We start from the raw sequence: 23,434 nt of genomic DNA, 5'->3' as shown, positions 1-23,434 counted from the left end.
CTAAAGGAGAAGAACATCTCATTCATTCTGGAATGGAAAGCCTTGCAATAGGAGCAGATGTAGCAGAGACAAAAGAACTAAGAGGGGGAAATTGTATCCTTAAAGCGACTTGGTGGGGAGTGGTGTCGTCCAAGTCACCGTGGGAGTCAGAAAACAATCTCTACCAGATTCCCCAACTGCCTTGAAATAGAGCCAGCATTCTAACAGCTTCTCCAAATGATCTGAACCAAAAGGTTAGCTTTATGCTAACCTCAAATCTCTGATGCAGCTTTCAATTTTCCATCATTCTGTTTCATCATTCCTTCGCCCAGAGACAACCACTTCACAATTTTTCCATGTTACACTCATTTGCCAAATTTTTAGCCACTCTCTCAACCTAGCAATATCTTTTTGCGTAGGCTACATCCTCCTCACAGCTTCATCTCAAACTCTGGCTGCACATCATTCCTTCCTTCTCTCAGATCTCAAAATACACCTCTAACCGAGCTCTACTTCATAGATAATGCTCCTTCCTTGACACACAGATATTTAAGGTTACGTGTATTTTTTTAAAATTTGTGACATAAATGTTAAGTGTCATGATTTAAACAGATACCGGCCATATGAAAGATATGTACAATATGCCAACAGGAAAATGCTGACATAGGTACACAAGTACTACCCATTTATAATTTTCAGGTGTATTTACATTCACTCAGGTACAAAGCCTGCATGCAATATGGACTAGAGGGTTTTAAAATCTGTGCCATTTGAGGGGTGATTTTTAGAAAGAGTTGTGTCACATGGATAAAATGCTTGACTGAAAATAAATACCACCTGTACAAAAATCAGCTGGCGCAATGAACATCATAGCAAACTGAACAAACTCACTTGCATTCTGTAGGTCCAAATTTGAGCTGTAAATCATTAACCATTTAACTCCACCAATCATTCAAATAACACATTTTCAGCCTTGTCAATTATCACGGTGAGGCCATACAAACTTGAGGAACAACACAATTTCCTCCTGGATAGTTTAAATCTTATCAGCATGAACATAGATCTTTATGTAAACCACCACCCACAACCCCCCCCACCAAAAAAACCTGATTCTACTGTTTACATCTTTACATATTCCTGCAATAATAATTTTTCCCTCTAATATTTCTACTCTATCCCTGTCCCCCCCCCCCCCACCCCCGGCACCCACCCCTTGCCATTCTGAGTGATCTATCTCTCTCACTCTCTCTCTCTCTCTCTCTCTCTCTCTCTCTCTCTCTCTCTCTCTCTCTCTCTCTCTCTCTCTCTCTCTCTCTCTCTCTCTCTCTCTCTCTCTCTCTCTCTCTCTCTCTCTCTCTCTCTCTCTCTCCTTTTCTACTTCTCCAGCTCTCACAGCTTCTGTCTTGTCACCTCTGGATCTCTCCCCCAGCTTCTTTCCACCTTCATAGGTGTAATAACAGCCACTTCTTGATTAAGCGTCCAGATCTGAAATGTGGACCATTTCTACCCATGGATAGTTTGACCTGCTGAGTTCCTCCAACAATTCTGCTGAATAAATTCAAAATTAGAAGCAGGGTCATTGTCAAACACTGTTGCTTTTGAACTCCAACAAATCTTTCAATTTTGCCATTGGAGAATGCCACACACTTAACGAGACCATAATCTAAACACATCACGTATGAAGGCAGAGAATCTCAACTGACAGGTAGAAAGTAACAAGTCTTGTCAAATGTTGAAAGTTCCAAACTGTCATTGGGTACTACAGAAATAAAATGTGCAATTTAAATAGGATTCTGAACATTTTCAGCTCACTTATTTTGTTGCTGCTTTTCTCAGAAATTATGACATCAAACTTGATCAGAAGGGCCTCTTTTCTGTGCTGTAATGTTCTCTGGTTCTAGTGTTACAACTTCATTTTTTGATGCATTGATATTTCTTTCTGATGTTAAATACTGACATTTGCAGTAACATTGTCCATTGCAAACTACATGTTAGTCACTTCTGAAGACTATCAATAGAGGACATCAAAATATTCACAGTTCTGGCTTGTACTGAAAGCGTTCAAATTTCTTGAAGATGGTACCCTGAAGAAAAAGTACAGGAAACCTCTGGATTTTTTTCTATTTTTAAATTTTTTTTCAAATATACCAAGTTCTAAACAGTGAAGTCAATGAACAAATCTGTTGTCAAATTTCAACTCGAAGAAAAATATAGCAATGGTGTTATAAAAGGAACAATTATCCATTTATGGACTAGGATAAAAACATTAATGAGAGAGCAGAAATTTCTGGGTATATAGATCATCCTCCACTAAGTCTGTACGTTCCCCCTGTGTCTGCATAGGTTTTCCCTGGGGACCTCGGTTTCCTCCTACCATTCAAAATGTCCAAGGGGTTGCAGAACAACTGGGTTTAATTGGGCAGCACGAGCTAAAAGGGCCTGTCATCATGCTGTATGTCTAATTTTTTTTAAAGTTAAAAATCATCATTTCACGAGTCAGCATATAGGAGGGAGATTGAAAAATTGACTAAATGGTGTGCCAATAACAACCTCGTACCCAATGTCACCAAAACCAATGAGTTGATTGTTGCCTACAGGAAGGAAAAACCAGAGGTGTGCAATCCAGTGATCCTTGGAGGATTAGAGGTGGAGAGGGTGAGCAAATTTAAGTTCTTGGGTGTCACATCTCAGAAGATTTTTCCTGGACCAAACACACCAATAGCATCATGAAGAAAGCATCATACCTCTAGAGCATCATACCAAATCTCAGTAACCCTAGCAAATTTCTACAGATGTGTGGTGGAAAGTGGGCTGACCAGCTGCATCATGGTTTGGTATGGGGACAACAATACCCGAGTGTAAAACCCTCCAAAAGGTAGTGGACACAGCCCAGGACATCATAGATAAAACCCTCCCCACCAATGAGAACAATCTATCGGGAACACTGCCATCAGAGAGCAGCAGCAATCATCCGAGACCCTCCAACTCAGCACACACTGTCCTCTCTGTAACCTTCATGCTACAAGACACACTACCAAGTTCAGGAATAGCTGCTATCCCTCCACCATCAGATTCCTCAACAGCAAACTCTAAGGACTTTTACATTTTGCATTTTTTTTTCTCTCTGTATTGCACAGTTTGTTTACATTCCTTTATTTGCTTTCTTTTTTCTTCTTTGATTTGACAACATACATTTGCAATATTTTTATTTAATAAATGCAAAATTGGGAGTTTGAGTGAACTGTAATGGTAAGTTATCTAACTTACACTACAATTAATAATATGCCTTCCTATTTCCTGCATGGACATATTAATGGCTAGGAGTATCAAATGCAGCATAATGCTAATTGAATGAGGTATGAAGTTTGTTCCATCAAAAATGTAAAGGTAAACTTTGATAGTAACAAAGATATTATTACTAATTGCTAGAAGATTTCTGTCATGTGTGTCTCTGGACTTAAATTATATGCACAAGTCTTGGAAGAGTATTTTCCAAATATCTGTTTTAATAAAAAGCTTTTTATACCTACAAAGTATAACAATGCTTTTGTAAAAAACTATTACAAATCAAATATCCCTCCAAAATGTGTTCTGAATACAGGACTTGGTTGATATTAAATACAAATTCATAAATATTTGTAATCACTCAAAACATTACCATGCATATTTTTCTAAAATTTTTAGCCAAATGTTAAGAAATTTTCAAAGTATCCATATTACCTTACCTTTCTAATAAATTATGAATGGCTTTAAAGAGCAGCGTTCTGCATTCGTAAGTCAGTCCATTTTCCCAGAGACCGGCATCTACCACTGAAATCCAAGAAAAAAATATAATGTTATGAAAAAATAAAATACAAAATTTTAAATAGATGTAGTGTAGACAATGAAAAATCAAAATTACTGAATCCAATTAGAAAATGCTGAAAACTCTCACACTAGACAAGATCTGTGGAAATAGAAAGGATTAACAATTCAGATCAAAGACCTTTGTGCTCTGGAGGAAGGTCTTTGACCTGAAATGTTTCTTCTGTTTCTGCTGAATGTTTTCTCCATATTCTATTTTGAGCCTTGTGCACAACATTCAACTGAGACAAAAAACAAATCACATTCACTTGGAGTGGATAACCTTGCTGAATGGACAAGGTTTAATTTGAAGTTGGTTCCATCGTAATCTGAATGAAACAAATAATGTTGAAGACTACAATGTACAAATAAGTCTGCAGATGAATTGAGTCATGCTCAAAATCAATAACACCATCAAATCTTCCTCGTGAAATACCGTTCTATTCTCTAACTCATTTCACATATCACAACTGAAATTAATTTATTTTTATTTGGCTCACTCTTAAAAAATCACTTAAAATCTGTTCCCTCTGGCCAACAATCCTTCAGCCCAAATTTTTAATTGAACAATGTGGTCAGAGAAATCCTCAAACCCCAAGGTTAAATGTGACCACCTCATGATATATCTATAAATGTCCTGAACTCGGGCCTTGCTTTGAACATTTAAAAGTAAATAAATGCAGTGATCACAAATATTCCTGTATCAACTTCAGAAGGATCAGAGAGACAAGTGAAGTTGAGTTCAGTTAAACTATGTGCCAATTAATTTTTTATCAACTGTAGAATAATGTTAAATTAATAGTTATGCAGGAGCCAGGAGAGCAGGTCATTGGGACTTTGAAATGAAAAAGAGGCCATCAGAAAGCAAGTTATGCCACAAATTTATAAAATATTTTTGACATCATGACAGCAGTTCTGTCCTTGATTCACCAATATTAACTCCATTTGCAAGTCATTGACTTATTTTCTTTCTCTTCCCCCACCCCCCCCCCCCACCCCCTGCAAAGTAAAACTGACTGTTAACTCCAAAAAAGCTGCAAGTTACATCCACATGGCAACTATTCCATTTCCATAGCTTGGCTTGACTCCACCTCAGCTTTTCTATTGAAATCTACATCTCCACATCAATCCCTTGTGCATTTTATCACAATACTTCCATACTTGCAAAGTACTTCCGAATTTCACTCAACTCCTATCTGATCTCCCCAATTCTAGTCAGTAGAAATCGACTTTCCATGCTAATATTGACTGCAGGCTTGTTTACCTTTGCAACTTGTTCTTCACCAGTGCTCTTGACCAACACTCTCATCTTTGTGTTCCAATCCCCCTATAGCCTTGTCCCTCTCGCTACGGTTTTTCCACCTTAAAATTCAGGTATCTGCCCTCCTCTGATGCTGACCTTTGATCATGGATCTACTTCATCTTTGCAATGACACTTTCATTAATATTAAGCCTTCAAATGCCAAAGTTGTTGAAAAAGGGATGATAAATTTAAATTTATAATTTTCATGAAGCTAACACTAGCCCTTTTAACAAAGAACTTGAAAGCCGAGCTTTTATCTGCTTTTTCTTCTTTGGCTTGGCTTCGCGGACGAAGATTTATGGAGGGGGTAAAAAGTCCACGTCAGCTGCAGGCTCGTTTGTGGCTGACAAGTCCGATGCGGGACAGGCAGACACGATTGCAGCGGTTGCAGGGGAAAATTGGTTGGTTGGGGTTGGGTGTTGGGTTATTCCTCCTTTGCCTTTTGTCAGTGAGGTAGGCTCTGCGGTCTTCTTCAAAGGAGGTTGCTGCCCGCCAAACTGTGAGGCGCCAAGATGCACGGTTTGAGGCGATATCAGCCCACTGGCGGTGGTCAATGTGGCAGGCACCAAGAGATTTCTTTAGGCAGTCCTTGTACCTTTTCTTTGGTACACCTCTGTCACGGTGGCCAGTGAAGAGCTCGCCATATAACACGATCTTGGGAAGGCGATGGTCCTCCATTCTGGAGACGTGACCCATCCAGCGCAGCTGGATCTTCAGCAGCGTGGACTCGATGCTGTCGACCTCTGCCATCTCGAGTATTTCGACGTTAGGGATGTAAGCGCTCCAATGGATGTTGAGGATGGAGCGGAGACAACGCTGGTGGAAGCGTTCTAGGAGCCGTAGGTGGTGCCGGTAGAGGACCCATGATTCGGAGCCGAACAGGAGTGTGGGTATGACAACGGCTCTGTATACGCTTATCTTTGTGAGGTTTTTCAGTTGGTTGTTTTTCCAGACTCTTTTGTGTAGTCTTCCAAAGGCGCTATTTGCCTTGGCGAGTCTGTTGCCTATCTCATTGTCGATCCTTGCATCTGATGAAATGGTGCATCTGATGAACTGCATGTAACGAGCAGCAATAGGATTGGGGAATGGGGGGGGGGGGGCTTCGATCCACCAAGGTAGGTAGTCTCAGCGGTGGAACGTATTTATTTGGTTCTGTGTGAACAAGCCTGCCGGCTTCCAGAGATAGGTCATGGCAGTAACACAACTTTTCAGTGTATGAAGGGCTAATGAAATTCAGACAGTAATTTGTGGTGATTTAGAATTCATGTATCAACCTCTTCCTCAAAGCAATTGTCACTTTAACAGTGCATAATAAATATTAGAGAAAATATGGGCCTATCCATACACATTTCCAAGCCTTTTTGAGAGCACTGAATGGAACAATGTAGTGCTTGATGGGAAATGTAATTATGTGTTCAAAAGTGCCTGCAAGGATACCAATTTTGGTATCATCTGACCCATACTGGCCTCTGTCACTTCAAAACCCAGGGACTGTCTAAAGATAATGTTGACCAAGAGAGAAATTAGGAAATCTGATAATTTGGTATGTCACCAATGTGACAGATTATGTTGTGTTTATATGGTATATAGGTATGCTTTGGGAGAGAAATTGGGGCAGGTTTTTAGTGTAGATCACATCCAAACACTTTAAAACAGATCTTATTTAAAATACTGGAGCACTGATCATGCTAAACATTTCGGCCCCAGAGCCTTTGCAAAAGCTTTGGAGAGTGCGCAACAGACTTCACTAATGGATTGTTGTTTACAAATGGCAACAGATGAAATAACTTGTCAGAGTAGCAGACTGTCTGGATGGAACTTGCTGTTTTAGGAGGGTCATGCAGTTTTCTCAGAGAGAACGAGTGAGAGCACGAGAGCGAACAAGAGATCAATTCTACATTTTTACAGTCAGCACCAGCAGCTGGGACTGGAACAGGACAAGCTGGAAAGCTTGTGGAAAACCCCATTTTTAAGACAGGTTGTGAGTGCTTCGTTCAGCCTGGTCAAAGCCCTTGTGGTTCACACAAGAGGAGAGGACTGGCTGCCTAATGTTTCACTTGGAACCTGAAAGAAAGAGGTTATCATCTGGAAAACCCTGAGGGGGTAAGTTTTTTCACCAAGACACTGAAGTGGCTGATTAAAATAGAATCCGTTGTGGGTGTCCAGCAAACAACAAATCTCTCTCTAAAAACTCAAGAATCTTCCTGAGCGGTAACCATTTACCTTTCAAGCACCAAAGGCAGGTGAACTTTATAAATGTTAAATTTTGTGCACAGGTTTAAGAATTGCCTGCAACCAGTGAATTTTGAGGAATGAGAAGTGAGATTGGACTGTGAATCAAATAACTTTTTCTGAACTTACACACACATAACATATACGTGCGCTTAGTATAAGAAGGGGCTTAAGTTAGGTTAGTCAAGTCAATAGTAAAGTGTGATTCTGTTTTCATGTTTAAAGATAATTAAAAATATTTGTCTTGGTGAATATCTATGGCTGCTGGGTTTTGGGGTCCTCTGAGCTCATAATACCAAAGACTTGCAGATTTCTACCAATGTACTGTGGAGAGCATTTTGACTGGTTGCATCACTGTCTAATATGGAGGTGCCAATGTACAAGACAAGAAAATGCTACAGAGAGCTGTGAACTCAGTGCCATCAAGGGCATTAGTCTTCACTCCATTAAGGAAATCTACAAGAGATGGTGTCTCAGGAAAACAGTCTCTGTCAACAAAGACCCTCACCACCAGGTCATGCCCTCTTCTCACTGCTACCATCAGGGAGCTGGTACAGGAGCCTGAAGATGAAAACCCAACTGTACAAAAATAACTTCTTCCCCTCTGCCAACAGATTTCAGAATGGACAATGACCACAGTCACCAACTCATTTTTTTTCCTTTTTTGCACCAAATTCTGTTTTAAATAGTGTATTTATGGAAATGTAATTGAAAGCAATTTTTGCACATGTAATGAACTATTATACTGCCACAAAACAAATTGTGACATATTCATGTCAAGAAACCCGATTCTGATGCATCATAAAAACAGTGAAAATAAATCAAAAGCAAAAGAATACAAGCTTCTCCCCGTAGCAAAAACCCAATGTTAAAGAACTATTGCAAATCATTTGCATCAGCCTGCAGCACATTGCCATCATAAACTCTTGAGTTTCACATCATGGAAACTGGATACTCGACCCACTGCATCCATGCCAACCAATATGAAAGCAAGCATCATGAATCCCACTATCCAGCACTTGATTCAGTCTTTCCTGGTAAGGCAATTCAAGAGCTTTTCTGGACACTTTTTTCTGCACTATTCATCTCCGCTTCCAACACTTCCCAAGGCACTGCATTGCAGGCCCTGGGTGAAAAAGCTATCCACCACTCAGATTCCCTCAAATCTCATCGAAAATCCATGTCCTTGAGTCCATGCATTTCTTATATGGGGAATAATTACCTGGATTCTACTCCATCTCTGTTTCTCAGATTTTGTGTCTCACAATGCAGTTAAAATGCAGGAGGAATGCACAGAAGGCAATAGGCAGTCATGTTTTGGGCCTATTTAGCCCTTCCTCAGGAATCCAATGATTTGTTGAATGCTCAAAGTTGGGATAAGAGCACAGGCTTACAGATGACAAGTGAATGCTGCTGGAAAGGAGTAGAATAAGATGGTCTCTGAAAGCAGAAAGGGGTGGAAAGCTGAAAGATATAGATGACAGGCAAAGGAAAGACATAGATATAGATGGCAGTCAGAGGGATGAAGGGAAGTGGGGAGGAGAGAGAAGAGGGTCAGAGTTACTGGGAAATGGAGGTCTACATTGAAGCTGTCTGGTTCACCAGCAAAGGTGTTACTTCTATCGACATGTGGCGTCAACCTAGCATTTCAGGAGCTCCTGGAAAGACTTGTTTACATTTGGAATGAAATGTGGAATTGAAGTGGCTGGCCACTGGAATGTCCTTGCTATATGAGAAGAAATCAAAGGTGATCAACAAAGCAATTCCCAAATCTGCTCTAGGATTCTGTAGAGGCTACGACACCAGCAGCACCTGATGAAATACATATTATGAATAGCAATAATATTCCCTCATAACCTCCTCCTCTCCAAATCAAAACAAAGCAAGCGTCTCCAGTTTCTCCTCATAATTGAAACACTCCAACCCAGAGAACATTTTGGTTAATCTCCTGTATATCCTCTCCATCTCCTCACATCTTTCTAAAAGTGTCAGGAGAAATATAAATACAGATGCTCCCTGATTTATGATGGTCCGACTTACGATTTTTCTAAGTTACGATGGTACAATAGTGTAATTGTCTTTATTTACTTTCATGTAAAATGTTAACGTAAGAATCTCAAGCATCATTGATTTTTCCAATAAACATTGATAATTCCTCTAAGGTAAATTCTTCGTAGCCTCCTTGGTCAATCACTTCTTTTAGTTCAGTCAGAACGCTTGCAGGGACTGGCAGCACTGCGGGGAAAGAATGGGGCAGCAGGATCAGTGTGGGAACTGACACAGCACTGTCAGGAAAGAGCAAGGCAATAGAACCAGTGTGGGAACTGATAAAGGACTGTGGGGAGAAAGTGAGGCAGTGGGATCAGTGTGGGAACTGATACAGTGCTGTCAGTGTTATACAAAGTGTACCTGTATTCTTTTACAACTTACAATGGGTTTGCCGGAAGGTAACCTCATCGCAAGTTGAGGAGTATCTGTATACATTTGGGATCATAGCAAATGCATCAAAATTAAATCTGAAATCATGAATAAGATATCAAAATAGTTAATGAATGGCCAGAAATCTCCTCCCTTAGAACTCATTTTCAGAAGACAATGCCAGATCCCCCTCCCTCAATTTTTTTTTGGGTTTATCAATCTTTTTCTTTGGCTAGGCTTCGCGGACGAAGATTTATGGAGGGGGTAAAAAGTCCACGTCAGCTGCAGGCTCGTTTGTGGCTGACAAGTCCGATGCGGGACAGGCAGACACGGTTGCAGGGGAAAATTGGTTGGTTGGGGTTGGGTGTTGGGTTTTTCCTCCTTTGCCTTTTGTCAGTGAGGTGGGCTCTGCGGTCTTCTTCAAAGGAGGTTGCTGCCCGCCAAACTGTGAGGCGCCAAGATGCACGGTTTGAGGCATTATCAGCCCACTGGCGGTGGTCAATGTGGCAGGCACCAAGAGATTTCTTTAGGCAGTCCTTGTACCTTTTCTTTGGTGCACCTCTGTCATGGTGGCCAGTGGAGAGCTCGCCATATAACACGATCTTGGGAAGGCGATGGTCCTCCATTCTGGAGACGTGACCCATCCAGCGCAGCTGGATCTTCAGCAGCGTGGACTCGATGCTGTCGACCCTCTGCCATCTCGAGTACTTCGACGTTAGGGATGAAAGCGCTCCAATGGATGTTGAGGATGGAGCGGAGACAACGCTGGTGGAAGCGTTCTAGGAGCCGTAGGTGGTGCCGGTAGAGGACCCATGATTCGGAGCCGAACAGGAGTGTGGGTATGACAACGGCTCTGTATACGCTTATCTTTGTGAGGTTTTTCAGTTGGTTGTTTTTCCAGACTCTTTTGTGTACTCTTCCAAAGGCGCTATTTGCCTTGGCGAGTCTGTTGTCTATCTCATTGTCGATCCTTGCATCTGATGAAATGGTGCAGCCGAGATAAGTAAACTGGTTGACCGTTTTGAGTTTTGTGTGCCCGATGGAGATGTGGGGGGGCTGGTAGTCATGGTGGGGAGCTGGCTGATGGAGGACCTCAGTTTTCTTCAGGCTGACTTCCAGGCCAAACATTTTGGCAGTTTCCGCAAAGCAGGACGTCAAGCGCTGAAGAGCTGGCTCTGAATGGGCAACTAAAGCGGCATCGTCTGCAAAGAGTAGTTCACGGACAAGTTTCTCTTGTGTCTTGGTGTGAGCTTGCAGGCGCCTCAGATTGAAGAGACTGCCATCCGTGCGGTACCGGATGTAAACAGCATCTTCATTGTTGGGGTCTTTCATGGCTTGGTTCAGCATCATGCTGAAGAAGATTGAAAAGAGGGTTGGTGCGAGAACACAGCCTTGCTTCACGCCATTGTTAATGGAGAAGGGTTCAGAGAGCTCATTGCTGTATCTGACCCGACCTTGTTGGTTTTCGTGCAGTTGGATAATCATGTTGAGGAACTTTGGGGGACATCCGATGCGCTCTAGTATTTGCCAAAGCCCTTTCCTGCTCACGGTGTCGAAGGCTTTGGTGAGGTCAACAAAGGTGATGTAGAGTCCTTTGTTTTGTTCTCTGCACTTTTCTTGGAGCTGTCTGAGGGCAAAGACCATGTCAGTAGTTCCTCTGTTTGCGCGAAAGCCGCACTGTGATTCTGGGAGAATATTCTCGGCGTCACTAGGTATTATTCTATTTAGTAGAATCCTAGCGAAGATTTTGCCTGCAATGGAGAGCAATGTGATTCCCCTGTAGTTTGAGCAGTCTGATTTCTCGCCTTTGTTTTTGTACAGGGTGATGATGGTGGCATCACGAAGATCCTGAGGCAGTTTTCCTTGGTCCCAACAAAGCTTGAAAAACTCATGCAGTTTGGCATGCAGAGTTTTGCCGCCAGCCTTCCAGACCTCTGGGGGGATTCCATCCATACCTGTTTATCAATACCAACTCAGCAATTTTCTATCAATTCAGAAACTCATACCACCATCTTTTTCTCAATCCTTATCTTAGTCCAGACCTCAGGCCAAATAATTCACACCATATTGATGCTAATTTGCATATCTAAACCACAGGAGCCCAAAACATCAGATTTTTGCATTCCAGTCACCTTGCATTAGTATTAAGAGAGCAACAGAGAAAATTCAAATTATTAATCTGAATTTAGCCCTTGTTTAATTAAGTATGACAGCTTTTCTTTAAATCAATGCAAGTTTAAGGGAATCTTTTTGTTAGCACAGATCAAGTTTCTTCCATCTCAGTACCATGCAGGATCCCCAGATTCTGCCACAAGTAGCCCAAATGATGCTTGCCACTTTGGGTGGAGGGCTATGCATCTCTTCCACTGTTTGTGCATGGTCAACAGGTGCTGATTTCAGATGCTTGAGTGCTTTTTCTCTACAATCTCAAACCTAATGTCTTAAAACTCAATAGGCATGATGAAAAATGAAGATAAAACAAAAGATACTGGAAATTTAAAATGAAATTTCCACCAGTCAGTAAGGCTTCATGGGCCTTCGCGGACGACATTGCCATCCTCAGTGACTCCTATGAAGGGATGGAAAGGAACATCAAAATCCTGCAAAGATTCTGCAAAGGAACTGGACTGGAGATGAATGTCAACAAGACAAAGGGCTTCCACATGACATGTAAGGGGAAGACCTTCCTTTACAACTGCCGTGAGGAGTGGGCCTTTGGTATGTCTGGAATTGGATATATACCACCTGGAAAGATAGAGAAGTATCTCGGAGCAAGAGTGGACCCATGGTGTGGCGTCACCATGATGGATTGGAAAACGAGCTTCGAGGGCTGGATCCAGAAGTTACGGTTGGCCAAACTCAAGCCAATCCAGAAGATCGAGCTGTTAAAGACCCACATGATCCCACGAGCGTTCTTCCATATGACGTTAACAGAGGCCTCGCCAAACTGTCTAAAAGAACTGGACGGCCTAATCAAGAAGACAGTGAAAGAAATCCTCCATCTCCCCCCAGAAACAGCTGATGGAGTCCTGTATTCCAGAAATAGAGATGGCGGTCTCGCTCTCCCAAAACTGGAAACGCAAATACCATCTGCAGTGATTAGGAAGAGGTCAAGTCTCAGCCTCTCTCCCGACAAGGCTATTGCTGCGTCGTTTAGAATGGCGGGTATAAGCAATGATGAGAAAATCGAGAAACTAAAAAGTCTCTCATTGCTCCGGGAAATCGAGCTGTATCAACAGAGGAGCAGCAGGCCGATTCCCCGTGATGAGTCGGAGAGAGGCGGGGACACTCTGGAGATGAAAATCTGGATGATAGGGGGAAGAAGACAGAGACCCCCTAATATATTTCCCGAATGGAGGGCGCTGGAATTCAGCAAGTGGGCGGGCCTTGCATGCCAGGGTTCGGGCATTAATGAATTCCAAGGAGATACAATCTCCAACTCGTGGGTGAAGAACAATAAGACAGGAAGGGGCATCAAGTCATCAATGCCCTTTTACTTAAATGTGGGCTGTACCCAACAAGGTGTACCAGGAGCCACGGCAGGCCTTCTGCAATCAAGACCTGCAGAAGGTGTCGGACATCCAATGAAACGTTGGCACACATCTCAGGACGGTGCCTGAGCGTGAAGAATGCCAGAATTAAATGCCATAATAAGATCGTGGACGTGTTGAAGGAGAAGGCCAAGAAGTATGGATGGACGCCGTTCGTTGAACCATACCTCCATGCAGGGGATGGGTCGTTATGGAAGCCGGACCTCGTCTTGGTGAAAAACGGCTACGTCGCTGTTGTGGACATAACCATCCGGTATGAGGACAACAACAAATCCATTCAGAAAGCTTGGAAGGAGAAAGCTGACAAGTACCGACACCTGGACTCGGAGATAAAAGAGCTCACAGGCGGCCAGAACATCCAGTTCTTCAGTTTTGTGATTGGAGCCAGAGGACTTTTGGCCAAAGAAAAAGACTCCCCTGATGAGTTTCCTGGGAATCCAGAAATTCCTGACATTTTCCAAGTACGTCTGCGACCTCACCATCCGACTTACCATCAGTCTGATGCAGATGTTTATGGACTGACAGGCCAAAACCAACTGGCCCCAACCGTTCCTTATGTAGGTAGGGACTCATTGACTTGTGTCTACGTGAGACAGGAAACCACGAAAAGTAAGCCAATGCTTCAGCCGATCATGGGTACAATGCCCATCCCAGATATTTCAGCAGAGAAATCAAGGAGCCATTTCAGTGAACTTTACATTTCAGCTAGGACAAAAAAAAGAGTGGAGCCACATCATCTTCTTGATAAACTAAATGGGGTAGAGCTGCAGCAGGAGAAAAAGAATGGTTCATATTTTGGGCCCAAGCCCTTCATCGAGACTGGGATGTAGAAAAGCTTGTTTTGTATTGCTAAAGAAATGTACACTTGCAAATTTATTTATTTGTATTTTTAACAATGCTTACAGCCAAGAGATGTTAACATGGAATCAAGTTAACAAGATGGGAGTAGCCAGGAAAAAAAAAATACATCTCATATTTATACAGGTACAAAATCTTTTATTCAATTATCTTTTAAGGATTTCTTTGGACCAGACACTTTTCGGAATTCAGAATTTTCTGATAATGGAATAATAGTAACAATTAAATAATTGCACCAATTTCAGATTTACATAAAACAAAGAAAAACTCCAACTAGAAGGGTCTGGATCAGGGTGGGGTCTAGGCGTTGGGCCACTTATGATGAATCGTGAGTACATATACAGCGAATCTGAGGCACTGGACTCAGTTTTTCCACTGATACCTATAAAGTAAGGATTCCCTAGAGTTCCACAAATTAGTGTCATGGACCGACATGGGATTTTCAAGTGCGAGTTGCGCCGGGTCATGTTTGATGCTAAACGCGAGCTTTGGTGTGTAGACAACATTCATGGGGTAAAATATATTCTGCTTTCAGAATTTCGGATAAAAGATTACATTCCTGTACAAACAATATGAAGAGCTCCATTTGTGAGCTGCAAATATTATATCAGGCCCAACACTTTATACAAGCAAAGGTAAATTCGTTGAGATTTTATCCATCAACTCAAAATAATTTGCAGTCTCCATTTCGTCAAGTTACCAAAATGTGTTTTCTGCAATGAAAGCACTTTTCCAACAGAATCTTCAAATGGATCTTGTTCCCACACAGTTAAAGTTAATATTGCAAATTTGGTCCTAACTCCAATTTATATACTGCCAAAATTGACTCAAACAAAACAAATGCACAGTTCCTTGGTCTTTAATTGACAAAAGAACTCAAACATTTGACATGTGCATCGTATAACCATATAACCACTTACAGCACAGAACAGGCCAGTTCGGCCCTACTAGTCTATGCCGTAACAAATCCCCACCCTCCTAGTCCCACTGACCAGCACCCGGTCCATACCCCTCCAGTCCTCTCCTATCCATGTAACTATCTAGTTTTTCCTTAAATGTAACCAATGATCCTGCCTCGACCACGTCTGCCGGAAGCTCATTCCACATCCCCACCACCCTCTGCGTAAAGAAATTTCCCCTCATGTTCCCTTTATAATTTTCCCCCTTCAATCTTAAACCATGGCTTCTAGTTTGAATCTTTCCCACTCTTAATTGAAAAAGTCTATCCACATTGACTCTGTCTGTCCCTTTTAAAATCTTAAACACCTCTATCAAGTCCCCCCTCAATCTTCTACGCTCCAGAGAAAAAAGCCCCAGTCTGCACAACCTTTCCCTGTAACTCAAACCTTGAAATCCTGTCAACATTCTCGTGACTGCAAAATAATTTGCAGTCTCCATTTCGTCAAGTTACCAAAATGTGTTTTCTGCAATGAAAGCACTTTTCCAACAGAATCTTCAAATGGATCTTGTTCCCACACAGTTAAAGTTAATATTGCAGATTTGGTCGCAATTCCAATTTATATACTGCCAAAATTGACTCAAACAAAACAAACGCACGGTTCCTTGGTCTTTAATTGACAAAAGAACTCGAACATTTGACATGTGCATCGTGAGGCAGTGAAACACTATTTTGCATGCTATCCTGACAAGTCAACTCACTTAAGTACATCAGGTAGTTGAATAATGAAGGTGTAGCTTTACACCAAGTTAAGAGTGCATGATACCTTGTTACAAAGACAAATGCAGTGTGAAGAGAACAGTACATGAGCATAATGTTTCACCAAGAAAGGGTTCACTTTAGAACGAGAAAGAAGGTGCCCTGGAATCCAGAAGTGTGATAAATGCAGGAAAGGTGAAGAGCAAATGGAATTAGTGTTGCCACTCAATACTTCAGTGATCCATTCTGGAATTTATTGCACCTGCACGATTGATTGCCAACTGATACCCAACATCCCCATTTATCAGAATTCTGGATTTGAAGAGTTATTATTGAAATTGTCTGCTCCTTGTGAGCTAATTTTCAAAAATGGGGGTGGGGAGGGGATGAGGAGAATGAGAATATCAAAGAGATGAGTTACTGAAGTTATCCAGGTGGATAAGGAGGAAAAGATAGATAGTCCACCTCCCAAAAGGAAAATAACTATAACTGAAGCAAAAATCATCATCCACGATTTCTGGGAGCACAGCAAACATTTCACACACCTTTCTATCTTAACAGAATTTTAAAAATACAGCCATTTGACAATTTCTTAAAATCCAATAGGCATGATGGAAACTGATAATCAAAAGATACTGGAAATTTAAAATGAAAATAAAAATCATCAGGAACACTCGAGACAGCAGCTGTGAAAGAGAAACAGACTTTTGTCAGAAATATGGGAGAGTAAAAGGTTAGTTTTAAGACAGAGGGGATAAAATTAAAAGGTTATCTCAGGGGTGAGCTATTGAAGCTATTCAGTTGAAAGGTATCAGGAGATTACACAAGCAAAGGAATATACAAGTTCTGAGGGAAATGCTAGGAATGTTGGGCCATCCTGGTAAAACAGTAAAACTGAGCCAATATTACAGATGGACAATCTACAGCTAAAGAGTAAATATTAGTACATGGATCAAATAGTTAAATTACATGGGATGTACATCATCAAATCCTTGCTTGTCCTATTTATAAATCGATAATGAAATTTGACTGTCAGCCCAGTGATGGTCAGAGATTGGTTTAGTAAAAGTGATGCCTTTGAATATTTTTGAAATACAACTTAAATGACAGGAAATTGCCCAAATGTTCTGGCATATGACAAATTGCAGAAATTATAAGGGAGACTTCTCTGCAACATGCAAAGTTGTTTCAAATGAAATTTGTATTGGAGAGGTGGAACTCAATTAATCTCATAATGAGACTGATTAATGTGTCAAACAAAAATCCACAAACTCTGAGCTTCCCTCAGACTTTCAGCTCAATAGAAGGTTTCAAATTGGTTTCCTTCCCATTTCCAATGGAATTCTCCAAGGAGCCTTATAAATAATATTACTGAAGAATTTAAAAGAAATTACTGATCTTCAAAGGGGGTGTGGTGGGGGAGGGGGGGAAGAGAAAAAAATCCGTCTTGTTAAATGATGTTGAATGAAAATATTTGCAGATAATAATTGCTGACTTAAATATAGTTGCAATCTTCCCACTATCCAACAAGCAGCTAATGCTATACCTAGGCTCAAATACCATAAGGAAAAAAAGACCATAAGAAAATAGAAAACCTTAGTCAGATTTTCAGATTTATTGTCAGAGTGCACACAAGATACTTTTTTTTTGTGAGTGAGGTAGAACTGCCACTTATCGGTAGTGCAAAAAAAAAGAAATGTAAACAAACTGACTATGCAATACAGAGAGGGAAAATTTCTTTAAAGTTTTGTTCTCTCATCTTGTTTCTTTTCCCCACTTTAAGGACTTGCCTGTGTACAAGGGTATCAAAGAATATTGGGTTTGTGCAGGAAAATGACAGTAAGATAAAAGAGCAGACGTGAACTTATCAAATGGTACAACAGGAACAAGCTACCTATTGAACCTCCTATTCATGGGAAAAGCTGGTTAAATTTACTCTAAGTTCATCAAGATATTGCACATTCCTTTTAAATGCAAAGTTTCCTTCACAATGTTCACCACAAAACAGAATGAACCCTAGCTATATCATTAAATCTTCCCGAATTTACAAGTAAAACTTAAAATGTGTATGCCAAGTTTGATTTCAAATTGTACTGATCCTTCAAGACAACACCGGTTAGCACAGCCATTTGCACATTGCTGTTAGGATTCGAATCTCTTGCTGTCTGTCAGGAGTTTGTTCCCCAGGGGCTCTGGGCCTGTTACCATGCTTTATGTCTAAATTTATTTTTAAAATTATAAATTTATTTGTGTAAAACACTGACTTGGCCCTCGCTCAACTGTGGTGTTCTATTCTGGAGGCCATATATTTTCACAAGAAAATTAAGAATTAGAAACCTCATTCATCCAAAGAATTGTGGAGAATTACTCGAAAGAAAAAGATCAGACACAAATTTAAAAATCTTAACGCTTGTGAGAGTTATGAACAGCAAAAAAAAGCAAATGTGATACAAGGAAATTCTTTCAGCTTCTCATTTAAAATCAAATGTGCTGATTAATGCTAGAATGGGGTATATTTACTCATAATGAGGTCAAAGGCTTTAAACCTGCTTGAAGATGAGCCATGCCCTAACTGATATTTATTTTCATGTCTCGCTTTTCAACTATAGAGACAGGAATATTGTGAATTGGTACATAAGAAAAAATTAACAAGTAACCAATATTCCATTGGGTTAGTAAGAGTTAATTAGGTTGGAGAGGGCCTGAATTGAAAATTCAAATTAATCAACTTCAAAATATTGAAAATCTATGCCACAAGAGCACAAGTACCATTGGAATAGGAACACAAATGAAAAGTATTTTCAAGGACCTAAGCAAAAAGAATAAATATGTTGATATTTTATTTTAGGCAGATCAACAAAAAATAAAATTTCACAGAACTATCTTGCCTTAACATTTGACATAATGCTTTTCATTGATCTTGGATAAAGTAATTTGTGCTTAGTTCTCATCAAGGAAAATTCTCACAGGTTGCAGTGCAACACATCCAGAATCTTTAACAAGAGCACTTAGTTCATTGAACAAATGTCAACCATGCTTGATGCAGCAACTTGCTTGGTTTACTACACAATATTCATTCTATAAACATTTTCTTATGTTTTTTTTATTCTTTGAAGTTCAGAGAAAACACATATGGATTATTTAAACACTATACTTGGTTGGCACAGTTCAAAAGTAAATCACACCATTTAATGCATACAGAAAAATATACTCAGGAGCATAAGCATTTTATCCTTCAAAAGGAATCAGCATCCTGTGTACTTTGATGTCCACCATTTAATTATTGAACTTCAGAAATAGCTGAACCTTAGGAACTCCAAGGCAACCTGCCTCAATTCCATAAAAATACTACCAAGCAGCAGAAGATAAATTGCACTCACATCAAAGACTAAATCGACACATCAAACATTTTTAAATACATCCAACTTTGCAATTTGTTGATAGCACAAGCACAAATATGCTCTGCAAAACACCTACTGTACATTTTTTAATATTACAAAAATTGTCTGTTAATATTAGAATTTAAGTTTTATTTCATATTTTGGTTTCTTAACAATCAGAAATAAGAAACTGATGCCAAAAATCACCCTGTTTATCCATCAATGTTGGGAAACAACAGGAGAATCTATTTAGCTCAATGGTTTTCAAACAGTCCCACCTAAATTCACAGTCCATCTTGAGCAATCCCTATGCCATAAGTGCTCTGTGATTGGTAAGGAATTACTTAAGGTGGTATGTGAGTGGAAAGAAAAATGTTTGAAAACCACTGTTTTAATCATATCTAATTGGCTCATTACGTGCATGGTTTTATAACTCCAAAGGAAATGGAGCAATGAAGATTTTTTTTCTCAAGTAAAATATTTCAGTTACAATTGGGTCTAGAGCAGTGGCTCTCAACCTTTCCCTTCACATAACACCTTAAGCAATCCCTTACTAATCACAAAGCACTTAAGGCAAAGGGATTGCTTAAAGTTGAATGCAAATTTAGGGGGCAGTTTGAAAACCATTGATTTAGCTTGTCTGTTACCTGCTTAATAAATTCACACTCAAGTAGAGTAATTGTTTCCATAGCCATAAACTGTCCTTTTTAAAAGTTGATAGAATTGTTAAATTATAATGAGGGAGTGCTTCATTCACTTTGGAACAACAGTATTAGCATCATAAAGACCAGCATTTACTCAACTACGTGCAATGTAACTTAGAGAGAAGCACAAACCTTGCTCAAGTAGACTGATTATTCATAGTATATTGGATTATAAAACAATAAATCAAACTCCAACGCCAGCATAATTTCTCTTTACTGAGAAAGTTCAAGTCATACAGAATGTCCACACCTGCCATCAGTTACCCACCTACAGCATTAACCAGTACATGGCCAAGAGAATTCAAATATCATGGCATTTGTGTTCTGATGTAAATAATTTTTAAATATTCAAATCAAATATGCTATTTATTATCATGAAATAGAATAGATATTATTACACAAAATTGCCTTTAGACTACCAAAAGGCAGACAAAGATTCACCATTAGCATTGTCCGGCATGCCTAACAGTCAGAGAAGCAAAGGAGAATAGCCCCCAGAATCACCAAGTGTCCATGGATTTGCTTCCAGCACTTCCACAGCTGCACAAGACTGCAGTTGAGTTCAAACCTTCGGCACCCAAGCCAAGATCCAAATCTCCAACATGTTGAGGAACCCTTCATCACCTTGGTCCGTTCATGAGCCTACTTGCCCTCAACATCCTCTTGAATCCTGGTTCCTGCTTCTCATAAGCCAGTCTGCGATAGCCTACAGCCTGCTCTGAGTCTGTTGACCTCATCACTAACAGGTTCCTCGCCTGCAAGTCATTAACAGCTCGCCGTCTGTATCCTTCACCCAAAGGTCCATCGCTAGTCTGCCAGCATGGTCACCATCCTTCAGGTCATGTCTGTTGCTTCCTCTCCCCGTTACTGATGCCCTGCCGCCCCCTCCCCTCCCCACACCCCCCCCCCCCCCCCAGTGTCTGCAACCCTTCAAAGCCATTGGCAAACACAAATGCTGTCATTTTGGGCTCAAATGCTGTGGTCGTAGTATTTAAAAATAAAACCCCATCGGTTCCTTTAACAGGCCGTTTAGGATTTGTTACGGTATGGACTAGTTCTGTGCTGTATGTGGTTATACGGTTATAAAACCTGTACCGACCGAGCAGTCAGCACTGAGACTGGGCAGTTGAACCCCACACAGGAGCACTGCATCTCCGTCCCGAGTCCGCATCAGCACTGCCATTGTAGCAACTCTGGCAGCACCGTCATTTTGAGAGAGTATCCACCTCCACTCCCTTGGGTGAGTGCATTTCAGCCACCACCCGGGTGAATTTTTTTTTCTCAAATATAAATATATGATCCATCTTTTGTATTTATTATTACTTTTTAATTTTACATACACCATTTAAGTTTTATTTTTAAAGTACCTGTCCAGCTGCAGCAAGAATGTTGGTGCATTTATACAATGTGCATGTCACTGAACTCATTATCCTCTATAAATTAAGCCCAAGATGTGTTCTAAACATTGGCCCCTCTACTGAAGGGGCTAAAGTTTCTCACAATTCATACGTCACAAATTTTTATAACCCCTATCAGAGTTCCCTTTCTGTAACCAAACCTAGCAATCCAGTCTCTTCTTCAAGATGAAAAACTATCCCAGGCAACATCCTGGTGAGGTTCCACTACAACTATGTTCAATAAAATTACTCCAAAACTGTGGAACCATACCATAGTACTATAGAACACTTCAGCACAGAAACAGACCAGTCTGCCCATCTAGTCTATGCTGAACTGTTATTCTGCCTAGCCCCACTAACCTGCATCCAAACCATAGCCCATCATATACCTCCCATCCATCTAACCATGCAAAATGTTCTTAAATGTCAAAATAGAGTCTGCATTCCACACTCTCAGCAAGCGGTTTCCCCAAATATTTTAAACATTTCACCATTCACCCTTAACTCGTGTCCTCCTGCTCTTGTCTCACCTAACCCCATTTTATAAAGATAACATCTCCAAAAAAAATTGCCATTTTGGAAAGTTAATTGCAATGATTCTTAATTTACTCCATATATTGAATTCTTGCCACTGGAATTAGTGTTAAATCACATTATTCTTAAAAACCTGCCTGCAGACAACTTAAAATGTGATGCAATCCACATTAAAGATGACTCAAAATCAAAACATTCAAAAATGAACAATATTAAAAACATCTCTCTAGCAAAGGACACCAGCATATTCAAATTTAAATCAGGCACAAATGCACACATTCAGAATGACCTTCACTATGTGCTCCTAGTTTACAAGAATGTGAAATTCCCCTTTCCAAAATAAGATCTCCAGATAATGGATTTTGCAAATCTCTCCAAGAGAATCCCATACATAAGAAAAATGGAAAAGACAAATCCATCTTTAGTATAATTTATATTAAAATAAAGTGCAATAAAGATGAACAATATAATTTTAACAGTGGCAAATATGATTTTTCAAATTATTTTCATGCTAGACAATTATTCAGGAGTTATGGAATTATATTAATAAATTTAAATGACAACCAGTCTTAAAGTTGATGAAGGAAAGGCTGCAGATGTTGTCTACATGGGCACTAGTAAAGCATCTGACAAGGTCCACAAGGGAGCTTAGTTAGGAAGGTTCAGATGCTCTGTATTCATGGTGAGGTAGTAAACTGAATTTGACATTGGCTATACAGAAGCCAGAATGTGGTAGTGGATCATTGCTTCTCAGACATGTGATTGGTGGTGTACTTCAGGGATCAGTACTGGGACCATTGTTTTTTGTCATATCAATGATCTAGATTATATTGTGGCAAATTGGATCAACATATTTTCAGATGACACAAAGATTAGAGGGGTTGCAGACCATGAGAAAGGCTTTAAAACCTTGCAGAGGGATCTTGACCAGCTAGACAAATGGGCAAAAAAATTGCAGATGAAATTTAATGCACACAAGTGTGAGGTGGGCATTTTGGAAGGACAAACCAAGAAAGAACATTGGTAGGGCACTGAAAAATGCAGTTGAACAGAAGAATCTGGAAATACAAATACATAATTATCTGAAAGTGGCATCACAAGTAGATAGGGTTGTAAAGAGAGCTTTTGGCATAATGACTTTCATAAATCAAAGAAATGAGTTTAGAAATTGGGATCTTATGATAAAGTTCATTGGTGACGCCAAATTTGGAGTACTGGGTCCAGTTTTGGTCACCTAACTACAGGAAAGACATCATAAGATAGAAAGAGTGCAGAAGAGTTTTACTGGGATGTGTGGCCTGGACATCAAGAAGTGAATTACAGGGAATGGTTAAACAGGTTAGGACTTTATTCCCTGGATTGCAGAAGAATGAGAGGAGATTGAAAATTATGAGGGGTATAGACAGAGTAAATGTAGGTATACTTTTTCCCACTGAGGGTAGGTGAGATACAAACCAGAGAACATGGGTTACGGGTGATGTTACAAGCCCAGAGGACTCCAAAACCCAGCAGCAATAGATATTCACCAAGACAAATAGCCACTCAAACAAAAGCTGCCCCTAACCATCTCCAAACATG

At 40.3% G+C, this 23,434-nt stretch overlaps 1 protein-coding gene across 4 annotated transcripts in view; it reads right to left on the bottom strand.

Annotated features, from left to right (window-relative positions):
- Window positions 1-23,434, bottom strand: part of LOC138761280 (mediator of RNA polymerase II transcription subunit 13-like) — a 246,699-nt gene that overhangs the window by 124,191 nt on the left and 99,074 nt on the right. For 3 of the 4 annotated variants that reach the window (XM_069933152.1, XM_069933155.1, XM_069933153.1), the window contains exon 3: window positions 3,705-3,789. In XM_069933152.1, coding sequence (XP_069789253.1) covers window positions 3,705-3,789 — 85 coding nt within the window. Of the gene's footprint in view, window positions 1-1,791; window positions 2,064-3,704; window positions 3,790-23,434 lie in introns of those variants that run through there. The other variant, XM_069933156.1, reaches the window with a different exon arrangement.

The sequence above is a fragment of the Narcine bancroftii genome, chromosome 4 (assembly GCF_036971445.1).
Source record: "Narcine bancroftii isolate sNarBan1 chromosome 4, sNarBan1.hap1, whole genome shotgun sequence".
Lineage (NCBI taxonomy): Eukaryota > Metazoa > Chordata > Chondrichthyes > Torpediniformes > Narcinidae > Narcine > Narcine bancroftii.
Note: the sequence above shows the minus strand (reverse complement) of the source record. Positions and strands in the feature narration are given on the sequence as shown.